This window comes from Nicotiana tabacum, chromosome 15 (assembly GCF_000715075.1).
Source record: "Nicotiana tabacum cultivar K326 chromosome 15, ASM71507v2, whole genome shotgun sequence".
NCBI lineage: Eukaryota > Viridiplantae > Streptophyta > Magnoliopsida > Solanales > Solanaceae > Nicotiana > Nicotiana tabacum.
In genome coordinates, this window is record NC_134094.1 from 44,227,750 (window position 1) to 44,239,817 (window position 12,068).

At 36.2% G+C, this 12,068-nt stretch overlaps 1 protein-coding gene across 9 annotated transcripts; it reads left to right on the forward strand.

Moving 5' to 3' along the window:
• Positions 1–4,307: 4,307 nt before the first annotated feature.
• Positions 4,308–9,236, forward strand: LOC107786284 (pentatricopeptide repeat-containing protein At3g53170). Of its 9 annotated transcripts, none has more exons than XR_012699250.1 (5): positions 4,308–4,784; positions 5,693–6,779; positions 7,052–7,170; positions 8,603–8,663; positions 8,742–9,236. XR_012699250.1 is itself a non-coding variant. In XM_016607738.2 (3 exons), the coding sequence occupies exons 1-3, from the start codon at positions 4,452–4,454 to the stop codon at positions 7,075–7,077; spliced, it is 1,446 nt and encodes a 481-aa protein (XP_016463224.1). In that variant the 5' UTR covers positions 4,308–4,451; the 3' UTR covers positions 7,078–9,236. The 9 variants fall into 9 exon arrangements, 1 of the variants encoding a protein (XP_016463224.1); XR_012699245.1 differs by having other exon boundaries at positions 4,342–4,784; positions 8,738–9,236; XR_012699248.1 differs by having other exon boundaries at positions 4,342–4,784; positions 7,052–7,136; positions 8,738–9,236.
• The last annotated feature ends 2,832 nt before the right edge of the window (positions 9,237–12,068 follow it).

Consider the following 12,068-nt stretch of genomic DNA (forward strand, 5'->3'; position numbering starts at 1 on the left):
CGTGTTATGTTTTGGGACTGGTTGGTACATTTGAATGGGGTCCCGGGGGCCTCGGGTTTGAAACGGATTAAAAATGGATTTAAACTTGGAATTTAGGACATGCTGGTTTTGGCCAAGTTCTGGTGCAACCGCACCTGCGAAAATTTGGGCGCAGGTGTGGAGCCGCTGAAGCGGCAGACGAAGCGCAGAAGCGCAACAGGAGCTGGGAGCAGAGGATTGCAGGTGTGGAGTTTGGGTGCGCAGATGTGCATCCGCAGAAGCGGGGAAGGCACTGCAGCTGCGAAAGCTGGGTATTTGCTACTGGACCGCAAGTGCGGTCGTGTACCGCAAAAGCGTGACCGCATGAGCGAATTTTGTCCACATAAGCGGATTTGCCTGGCTTAGAGAGAACCTTACCTGCAATGGTTTTGTCCGCAGGTGAGGAGTCGCGGGTGCGACAGTTAAGCCGCAGGTGCGAAGGTCGCTGGGCAGTGGGGTGTTCTTAAATCCAAGACTTAGCCCATTTCTCTCACATTTTCATTTGGCTGGGTGATTGTTGGAGCTCTTGGAGGGAATATTTTCATCATCTATGTCAAGGTAAGTAATTCCCATATAACGTGAGTTAAATACATGATTTATATGTGGATCTGAACATGAAAATCAGTAGAAATTTGGGATTTTGGTAGAAAACCTAAAAATTAGTATTTTGGATTTTGACCACAAAATTGGACATGGAATTTGGAATAAATTATATATTTGAGTTCGTGGTGTTATGGGTAAAGTTTATCTTCGAAATTTTTTGACTTTTAGAGCAGGGTTGGGGATTGTTATGAATTGATTAATTATAAGCATTGGAGTATATTTTGATTGAGTTGCACATTGTTGGATAGTTTCAGATTGTTTAGCTTGAATTGAAGAGTTAGAGAGGCGTTGGAGTCGGTTATGGAACTTCGGAGCGAGGTAAGTCTTATGTCTAACCTTATGAGGGGGAAACTACCCCTAGGTGATGTAATTGCTATGTGATACTAGTTGTGGGTGCTACGTACGCACGAGGTGATGAGAGTCCGTACGTAGCTAAAGCATGTTTATGTCCGGGTAAACTTAGGACATTATCATGTAAATATTTGAATTATTTGAACTCATTCTGCTGGCTTAATTACTTGAACTTATAATTGAAATTGATTTAGAAATAAATATATGTATACTAGGTCGTGCCTTATCACCTTGAGTTATTGGCTAGTTATTTGAGAAACGGTAAAGATTATATTCACTTGTGCTCATGTACTGTTTATAAACACGTGTCTCGTGATTCGATAACCTCCTTCCTTTCTTGTGGAGCAGGCTGAACATCTCGGCAGTATAATAGATGCATCTATGATTCGTGCCGCTCGACCCTCGGCAGTGTACACATTATGCCGATTGTATCTCGGCATAATCGTGCGTTATATCGCTGGTAGTCTGAATGTTCACGAGATTATCCTTCCACTAATGCCTGGCCTTTTATATGGTATTCCTTATCCATATGATACTGGCACTTGATATATCTGAGTTGTTGAGGTAGAATACAAGACTGAGAAAATCATATCCTTTAAATTTTTTTTTTGGAAGATTATGTATCTTAGAGATTTACTCCATTATTTTTGTGTGCTTAATATCTGCTATGATTTATTATATTTCTTTATTGGACCTCTAGTAAGTATCGATGTCGACCCCTCGTCACTACTTCTCCGGGGTTAGGCTAGATACTTACTAGGTACGCATTGATTTACGTACTCATGCTACACTTCTGCACTAAATGTGCAAGATCTGACACGTTCAATTGGTGGTCATCTTGGCGCGTAGGCGCAACTATTGAGGAGACTTTATAGTGAGCTGCATTCCAGGCTACGTATCACAGCCCACAAAGTTTCCATCATACCATTTACTCTATCCTGTCTTATTTACATTCCAGACAGATGTTGTATTACTATTGTACTCCTTAGTAAATGCTCATGCACTTGTGACACTGGTTTTTGGGATGTCCTAGAAGTTGTTTGTGATTTTGCTTAGCATTTACACACTTTTATTATCTATTCTGTTAAAATTTTAAGTTTCTATGATTTTAATGCGTTAATTTCTTTATCTAATAAAATTCATGATTTCGAGAACAATAAAGTTCATAATTGAGTTGGTAGTTCACCGTTGGCTTGCCTAACGCCGACGTTGGACGCCATCACGGCCTATAGTGAGTTTTGGGTCGTGACAGCTTGGTATCAGAGCTCTAGGTTCACTTGGGTCTCACGAGTCATGAGCAAGTCTAGTAGAGTTTTGCGGATCGTTACGGAGACATCTGTACTTATCTTCGAGAGGCTACAGGACTGTAGGAGCACTTCCCTTCTTGATTCCTCATCGGTCGGTTTAGTCGGTTTTTTAATATCAATGAGGAAAATAGTAGGGACCCTCTTACACTTGACGACTTTTATTTATTTTCCCTTTTTACTATACTAGGTCCTAAATACCCCCCTTCACTTGATTTTCATCTTTAAATAAACCTTTTATGCCGACCCGACATAGAAAGTAGATACAAATTCAGTTGGGCGCGTGGAACAGGAATTTTAACCCAAATGTGACTATTCCAACGACTCTTTCTCTCTCTTTTCCTATATATTATCTTCTATACCCCTTCCTCCATTAAAGAACATATGTTGTGCCTTTTCTTCTTCATGCCATCAACTTTCTAAGTCTTCCAATTTCACTTCATGGATTCAAAGCGGAAGTTATTTTGTGCGTGTGGGTGTCCTCCAGTATTGAGAATTTTATCATCGAGTGACAACCCCGGGCGTAGATTCTTCTGTTGTAAGTACTATTGGGTAGGTTAATTTCTGAAATTTTTAAATGGGTTGTATTTTGTTTGATTTTCTTAAGTTCTGATTTTGTTTATTTTGATTTCACACAGTCTAAATGGCGAAGTCCATGTGAACATTTTGAGTGGTATGACCCTCAATTCCCTCGACAAGCAAATGTTGTGATATCAGGTTTGCTAAAGAAGAGCAACAATCAACAAAAATAATTGAAGTGGAAGAAAATTTTGAAGCTAATATTGTATTTTAGCTTGTTATGCAATGTAATAATGTATTTGGGTTTTTGTTTATAATCTTGTTAACGGAATGTCAGAAGATGTATTTGTGTTTTAATTCGATCAATGTAGTTTCAATTGTGTTTTAGTTCGATGAATGTACTCACCAGAAGCTCTTTTTGTGTTATTCAATATATTGTCTCTATGAAGCAATATATATGTTGGCAGATTTGTTCCAAATTCTTGTTGTTTCAGTTGCTCTCTTTTTATGGGTTTAATTAATTCATACAACATAGACTATCCTGCCATTTCATAGTGTACAGAGACGAAAATAACTGGAGGCATTCACAATGAATCATTACTCAAATAACTGAAATTCATTAACTGTTAAATGTTGTTGATCAACATTCAAATAGCAGCAATATAGTGAGTACCAGTTTGAACTGGTGCTTTAAATACATTCCAAAAATAAAGCACAAGCCTACAATTAGAAACACAAAAATAAAGTATTTATCAAAGAAACCCCATTTTAACAGTAAAAAAAATCATAAGACGACAATTTGAGATACATATAAAGTATTTAACAGAAAACCCTATTTTTTGAGGTTGTTACGAAAAAATCTAGTAGTCATGCATGCATGAGATGTAAAAATTCATTCTAAGTACCTTCAATTTAAAAGGCTCTAAGGCATTGTTTCTACAATCGAAACCCTAATAGATATCCTAATATGTATAAACAATATCAAAACCAGGTAAAATGCACCAGAAAATTAAACTATTTTCAATAAAAAAACTACTTACCTAATTGAAATTTCAGACAATAATCTTTCTCGTGACAAAGATTAAAGGCTATCGATGTTCGTCGGTTGAAGCAGCAACAGAAACTTATGGAAACCAGTATTGAAGTAGACTAAAACGGTCAGAAGTCAACAAAACCACTACTACGGTAATATCTAAGTCTTGAGAGAACCCAACACTACGAAAATACTCTCTCCCAGAGAACCATTTGAGAGAGAAGTTTACGAGAACACTCTAGAATTGTGATTTTTACCCGACTAGTTTTGGGAGAAATGAGTTTTATTAAATGGTGGGATCCAAAACACGTCAATATCTACGTGGATAGCCATTTGGACATGTTTTTCTACCGTGTACAGAGCGTATATATACTGCATACTTACTACCTCAACAAAGGGTTATTAAAAGATGAAAAAAAAGTGAAGCGGTATTTAAGACCCCAAATAGTAAAAATGGAACTAAATAAAAGATTTCTGCCAATATCGATTGACCAAACACACCCCCGTTGGTGAAGATTTTAATTGGACTAACAATTTTTGTTTCTTTCGATAAGCTGTGTGGTTAAACAAAAAAAAGAAAAATTTGGAACCCCTCAACTTAATTCTTATCATTTTGGTTCCCAATGCAGTGTGCTATGGAGCTTCAATTGTCTTCCACTTTCCTCTCATCCTCCACCTCCAGCCCCTATTTGATGATAGTCCCCAAAGAACATATAAACCAACAAAAAGCACAATTTTTGAGTATTAAATCATCAAGTTTAATTCCAGAAAGCACTTCGGGAGGCCTGCAAAAAAGTTCAAAGAAAGACCTGTCTCGTTTACTGAGAACAGAAGCTGCTATTATAGGTATCGAGAGGAAAGCCAACTCTCAGAAATACACTAACCTTTGGCCCAAAGCTGTTTTGGAGGCTCTCGATGATTCTATTAAACAAAACCGTTGGGACTCTGCTCTTAAGGTTTTTTTGTTTTTGTTTTTACTTCATCCACCTGTTGATGCTTCAATAAATTTCTGAATGCATTTTATAAGGGTTTTTTCTTGCCTTGTAGTTGAAATATAAGGAGTTAAAAATTCATAAGAAGGGATTCAATTCCCAAAAAAAAAAAAAAAAAAAAGAAGAAGATAGAGTTGGAACTAAGATAATGTAAATAATCATTCATTTTCGTTGTTATATCCCATGGTTTAAGGTTCCTTATGTCTCCGGTATTTACCATTGTGCTTCATTGTTAGTATGAAACAGACCAAGCTGTCTGGTGGTTTAATTTGGCCATATTATTCATTCTTCATTGCTTCTAAATGTCATCAAACTGTGCATACCCTCAATCTTCATGCTAGTGCATCCGTATGGTGTTGTAGATTTCTCTGCAACCTATACAGCAACGGCTACATCCTAAGATACTCTTGTCAGATACTTTTTTCCTGGTTACAAAAACCGCTAATTGTCACTTTCAAATTCTGCAACCGATCATCTTTCCTTAGACCTTTTAGTGGCTTGAAACATTTCTCTTCAAGCACCTTCATTTGCAAGCCTTTTGTTATTCTTCTGTTTAACTCTTGATCACATGCTCGACTATAATGAAAAATGGGTGAACTATTGTATGTTAAGGTTTAATATTGTAATTCTAAATCGTGAAGTCATAAGTAGTATTTCTTAATTTACTTTGGGTTGCATTATTTTTCCATTTATGAATCTTCTGTTGCATACAAATATTGAAGCCTATGTCCCCAATAGTTTGGAATGAGGCTTAGTTGAGTGACTCACCAGAAGCTTATGTAGTCGTTGCTGTGTTCCAAATAAAACTGTAGATAAAACGTATATTTATTGTTTTAACAATTTTTCTGACAGAAATGTGTTCTTACTATTAGATTTTTGGCCTTCTTCGCAAGCAACATTGGTATGAGCCAAGATGCCACACATATGCTAAGCTTTTGGTAATGCTCGGCAAGTGCAAGCAGCCAAATCAAGCTAGCTTGCTTTTTGAGATCATGCTAGCCGATGGGCTTCAACCAACACTAGATGTTTACACTGCACTTGTTAGTGCATATGGCCTTAGTGGCCTCCTTGATGAGGCGCTGCACACCATTGATGATATGAAATCAGTTAGTAATTGCAAGCCCGATGTGTATACTTACTCAATCCTTATTAAGTGCTGCACTAAATTTCGTCGTTTTGATATGATTGAATATATTTTAGCCGAGATGGCATATTTGGGAATTGAATGTACTTCTGTGACTTACAATACCTTAATTGACGGCTATGGTAAAGCTAAGCTGTTTGAGCTGATGGAAAGCTCCTTGTCAGATATGATCGAAAGTGAGACTGCCTCTCCAGATGTTTTCACCTTGAATTCAGTAATTGGGTCCTATGGTAGCTGTGGGAAACTTGAGATAATGGAGAAATGGTTTGAAAAATTTCAGGTAATGGGAATAAAGCCAGATGTTATGACATTTAACATTCTAATCAAGTCATATGGAAGAGCTGGCATGTATCAGAAAATGGAGTCTGTACTTGATTTTATGAGGAACCGGTTCTATTCCCCAACAGTTGTGACATACAATATTATCATTGAGATATTTGGGAAGGCTGGACTTATTATGAACATGGAAGAGTTTTTCCTACAGATGAAGCACCAAGGAGTGAAGCCAACCTCATTCACTTATTGCTCTCTTGTCAGTGCTTATGGTAGAGCTGGACTTCTCGAAAGAGTTGATTCAATCATGAGGCAAGTAGAGAATTCGGACGTAGTTCTGGATACTCCTTTTTTCAATTGCATCATTAGTGCTTATGGTCAAGCTGGTGATATAGAGAGGATGGTGGCATTATTCTTGGAAATGAAGGTCAGAAAATGTAAACCAGACTACATCACATTTTCTACTATGATCCAGGCCTACAATTCACAAGGAATGATCGAAGCTGCCAATGACTTGAAGAGTAAAATGATTACTGCTTGTGGTACTTTGGCTACTCATACTATCCAGTCTCTGTTTTTCCTTATGCATATCATTTTTGCTTCATTGTATGAATCCTCACAGACTTACAGTTAGTAGCATAAAACCGAGCTATTTAAGTTAGCTCCAACACATTTCTGGCTAAATGTAGATGATAATGAAAAAGGTTGTCGTATTCTCTAATAAATCAGCTTTTATTTTTCTCTGTTGTGTGTACTAAGTTATTCTTTCAATTGACTGCTTGATATCTGACACTTTGTTGTTACATTTTCTTAGAATCAAATGAAATGATCAGAAGCTAGTACTATTATTCTGTCACTGGAGGAAAACTTTCACGTGGAATTCTGTTCATCAATGTTGTGTAAGTGCACAGAGTGTTATCTGCATGTGAGCCTGTAAGTGTTTGTGTTCTCTTGTTCATTGTCTCTGCACTTTTGTTTCTGGGAACTCATCTATACTCATTAAATGGCCTAAAGTTGAAAGGCTTTTAAGCAGTCAAAGTGGTGAGCCAAAGTTGAAGGGCTTTCATGCACTCAAAGCTCATGCTTTTGGTTTGTAAGACTGAAGATTAATCTATTTTTATTAAATAGAAATCAAGTTTTTCTTAAACCCAAAAAAGAAAAGGAAAGAAAAGAGAAAGAAGAGAGAGAAGCAGTGATAAGTTGCTCGGACTCGGGTGCGGGTATCCGATACGGGGACGGAGCACCCTATCTTTAGAGTCCGGTAGGTCAATTAAGTTGAAAGGATTTTCAGTCCTTTGCTCTAACCAGCTGAGCTACCTGAACCAACCGAGTATCGGATTCGGCAAAATCTAAATTTTAAGATTCGGGGGTGCGGATCCTGATTACCTGATATAGATACGGGTGCGGGAATTCGGCTAAGAAAATTCAAAATAATAAAAAATAGAGCTATAAAAATATTGTAAATTTTGAGAGATATTATGTGAAAAACTTACATGAATATTGTAGAATTCTATCTTTCATTCTCCAAAAATATGAGACAAAAATACTACAATATTGAAGGTATGCCATTTTCCATAACTTAAATCTGTTTTATTTTTTATTTTCAGAAATCAAAATCTCAATTTTTCTCCCAAATTTGTCGATGGACTCCGGTCAAAGTGTCCGAAGTCAGTTGACCGAATCCGGGACGTATCCCGCCCCCGACCCCGTCTCGTATCGGGACAGGGACGACACCAAAATCGAAGAGTCCGCGCAACTTAGGCTACGATTGATGCCCTGGCAGAGATGCTTTATTAGCTATTACCTCCATTCCAAATTATCTGTCGTGGTTTCTAAAAATAGTTGTCTCAAATTATTTGTCATTTTAGAAGTTCAAGAGTAAATTAATTATTTTTTTCCTATTCTACCCTTAATATTAATTGTTCTTGAAGACTACAAATACCTTAATTATGAGTAAGATAAATGAAAATAGATTATATCTTAAGGCATAAATAAGGGTAAAATAGTCAAAAACCTTTCCTATTTAATATTTTCTTAAGGGGCATGTAAAAGAGAAACATGAGATATAATTTGAGACGGAGGGAGTATTTATTAAAATACATGCATTTACTGGGAAACAACTTTAATATTCTCAAAATAGATTCATTTCAATTATCACCTACATGCCTATTATGAATAAATTGGTGGAACAGATCCACTCAAAGATGTATTTCCTCTCTTTTTGTTTTTTGATGTGAAATATTGTCGCTCTTGTAAATTCTGTTATATTTACATATCTATATATTTACTTATTGAGAAAATACATATCATCTCTATATGTGTTTTGAGTATACTTCATCGTAACACTGTTGATCTATTTGTGTAGAAGGATGGTATAATAATTTTTAAATCAGATGGCATTGATCCAAGGAAAGAACATAGACATAGTGAGTCCATTTGCAGCAGTCAAACTTCTCTTCACATGTTTCTGTTAATTTTAAAGGCCTTAACTCACAACTAGACAGGATTGAAGTTTTAATGGTGGAGAGGGAGGACATGATCAAGGGACGGCAATTTAAGGTTCTAGAGCTCTTGCTGGGCAGCCACTTTGGTGTAACTTCTCTGTATAGCTTTATGGTTTGTCTGCCTGTGTATGAGAGAAGAGAGAAGATAGGTTCTTGTTATCTGGGATCTGACTCACAGCCATTCTCGAGGGTAGGTTCGGAGCAGGTCAGTGATGTAACAGGGCTTTCAAAAGGGCAAACCAATGCACACTGTGGAGCATTATTAAGGCAGACGCTGATTCTTCCTTCTGAATTGGGTCTTTTTACCTCTTACTGGCCGCAAGTCCTGAGTAGCAGAGATATGGAGCATTAAAATGTAAGGCAATTTACCAGCCCTTTGCTTGTAACCTGTTATTGGACATATAATTACAATTCATGTTTAACATATCTCTAAATAATTCAAATGGATTCAGCAGAAGTTTAAGAGAAAAAAAAAACAAAATTTTCCATTAGAAACTGTTGAGTTACTGTCAGTGCTTCTGCCTTGTAATTGCTACTTTTGCTCTTAGAGGGATATTATCTCAGCTGATCCTTGTGGATACGCCAATAGATTCATTCGTACAATATAGTAGGTTCTTTGGTTGACTGAGATTTCAGAAATTTTAATTTATGGGTTACAATTGTGCCCGCTCAGGGCCCCAGGTTGGGTTTTGGAGGATGGTTACACTGGAACTCTTCCCATGCACAAGTATTCGGTAGAATAGTCAATGTGCACACACAATTGGACTAAATACTACAGTACCTTTTAAAAAAGCAAAAATAAAAGAAAGTGCATTTTTTTGATAAGGTAGAACATTATTAATAAAAGGTGGACCAAGAAGGTACACGAGTACAAAATAGATCCAAAAATTCCAGATATTGATCCATACTACCTAATATACACCTATTACACCAGAAAAACAGATTATGCAGACATAAATTTTTGGTACTAGAAATATTATTCTTTTTATTTTCAAAACAAACACTACTTCTTTCTGTCCAAATGGTCCATAAAATGCATAGGGGGGATGGTCCTCCAAAGCTGCTTCTGGGACTTTGAATTATTGTATATGATTGAATTAAATTATTACTCTTTCTGACCATAACTATTAGACTACCACGTCCTTGAGTGACCAACCGAAGATGTACATCTGAGTAATTTGAAGACATCAAATTCTGTTCTCTCAAAGTTTATTCATTTGCTTCATCAAAATGTCATTAGTTACTAGATGTTCTGAGGTAAATTTTTGAATTGGCTCTGCTGAACAATGTAGAGTTAGCTATGAAAAATTTGTTGATATGAATTATAAGAAAATTATTTCTGTTTTACGCATGCTGAGGTTTGTTATATGTGTCATAAATCGGTCATCACGTGTTTAATACCTTAAATAAATATTACTCTTCTTAGGGTTGGTGATAGAAGGGTAAAGCATGAGGACTCGGGGGAAGGGAGTGAGTGAGGAGAATAGCTTAAAAAAATATTTTCCTAAAAAATATTTTCTATTCTCTAACCAAACACTAGAAAATATTTTGCGGAAATTTTTTTTCATTCACCAACCAAACAAGGAAAAATAAATCATAACACCACTTATTTTTCATGAAAACATTTTCCTTCGTACCAAACACACCCTATATTGCACTACATTTGCTCGGTTTGGATCACTGTTTTAAAAGGCGTTTTCGGGGAGAGCTCCGGGGCGAGGCGTACCAAAAATGCCCCGGGGCGATGGTATGGGGCGAAAGTCTCAAGAGGCGTACACCCAGCAATTTGGGGCGTACGCGCCTGGGCGTTCGAGGCGCGTTTTTTTAGTGAGGAGTAAGCTCCAGAGACTTTTTTAAATTAAAACAAAAGGTTTAAAAGTCAGTTTGATAATTACTCAAAAGGTTTAAAAAGAAACTCAAAAATATTAAATTTAAGAGTTAAAATTTTTTTATTGATTGAAGCCCTAATTCATGTCTTTTCCAAATTTTTATCTTGTCTGCTAGTCTGCTAATATCTCCCAAAAGCAATGAATATTTAATTTTTTTTACAAATACAAAGAGAGCTACATTTTCCTTCATAGCAGCAAGTTCAAAGATCAAATTACAGGTTAATCATCCTTTTTGTTCTTCCATATAGAAAACTTTATTCTTTTAGACTCAAATTACTTGTGCTTGTAAGTAGCGTATAATAGATTGTTTTGATTAGTTTTTTGTGGGGCGCGCGCGCGCGCGCACACACACACATATAACAGATTGTTTTGATTAGTTTTTTGTGGGGATGGAGCACATATATATATAGTTTTCTTCAATTTTTATGCAATTTTACCTGTTTATAAATATTTACTGTCATTATATTATTTTATAAAATATTAAAAATTAAATACCTATGGGGCTTACGCTCCGTGCCTCGGGGCTTACGCCTCGCTGAGACATATATAAAACGCCTCTCCTTACGCCCACGCCTTTTAAAACACTGGTTTGGATATATATTTTGCATTCATATTAAATAAAAGTTAAGCGTTTGATAATCTGAATTGCATTCGCATTATGAGTGGTCTTAATGTGATTTTATTTTTGAAATGTTCTTTTCAAAAATTAAAGCAACCTTTTTATAGATTTTGACTGAAGGTGATTGCTAGATCTCAATAAATTAACAGTAAAATAATATCTTATACTTTGAGGTTTTTTTGATTAGATCTTCTTCCTAAGAACGTAGACATATTAGGAGCTATTAGAAAATATAAGTCTATATACACAACATTACTATTACTATTATTATTATTATTATTATTATTATTATTATTATTATTATTATTATTAGCTTACACTCTAAAACTGTATCCAAATATCCTTTTCACACCCGTTTACCAGGGAATCATTTTATACACCAAATCTTTCCAAATGCGTGTCTAATACATGTCACTTTGGCTACGTGACATGCTGTGATTAACCAAAAAAAATAAGCACATAACCTTCTGAAATTTTTTCTGCCAACCCTTATTTATGTGACACGTATCAGGATCTTATATTTTTTCCTTTTTCTTCAACGACCAGATCTCCCCCCTTCTGACACATCCCATCGTCCCTATCTCCTTTAATTCTTGATTCTGCCTTACCCATCTTTTTGTGGAAACAAACAATAAAAATATTATTTCTTGGTCACACTCCACTATATGGGAAAATCCCTTCCTGGCTTCCTCGAGGATTAGCAAGTTGACATGGAGGAAGAGAGTTAAAAATCTAATCCCAAGCTTCTTTGGCTGAAATTTTATGGTTTTGCTAAATAGCAGTTTTTTTCTGTGTTTGTATAAGTATATTTCTCCCGGG

What these genes read in the sequence shown, in the direction of transcription:
- LOC107786284 (XM_016607738.2), top strand. Translation starts at nt 4,452, where the DNA reads ATGCAGTGTGCTATGGAGCTTCAATTGTCTTCCACTTTCCTCTCATCC. An exon ending in GTTGGGACTCTGCTCTTAAG is followed by an intron (nt 4,785 to 5,692) that starts GTTTTTTTGTTT and finishes TCTTACTATTAG; the next exon opens with ATTTTTGGCCTTCTTCGCAA. An exon ending in TAAAATGATTACTGCTTGTG is followed by an intron (nt 6,780 to 7,051) that starts GTACTTTGGCTA and finishes ACATTTTCTTAG; the next exon opens with AATCAAATGAAATGATCAGA.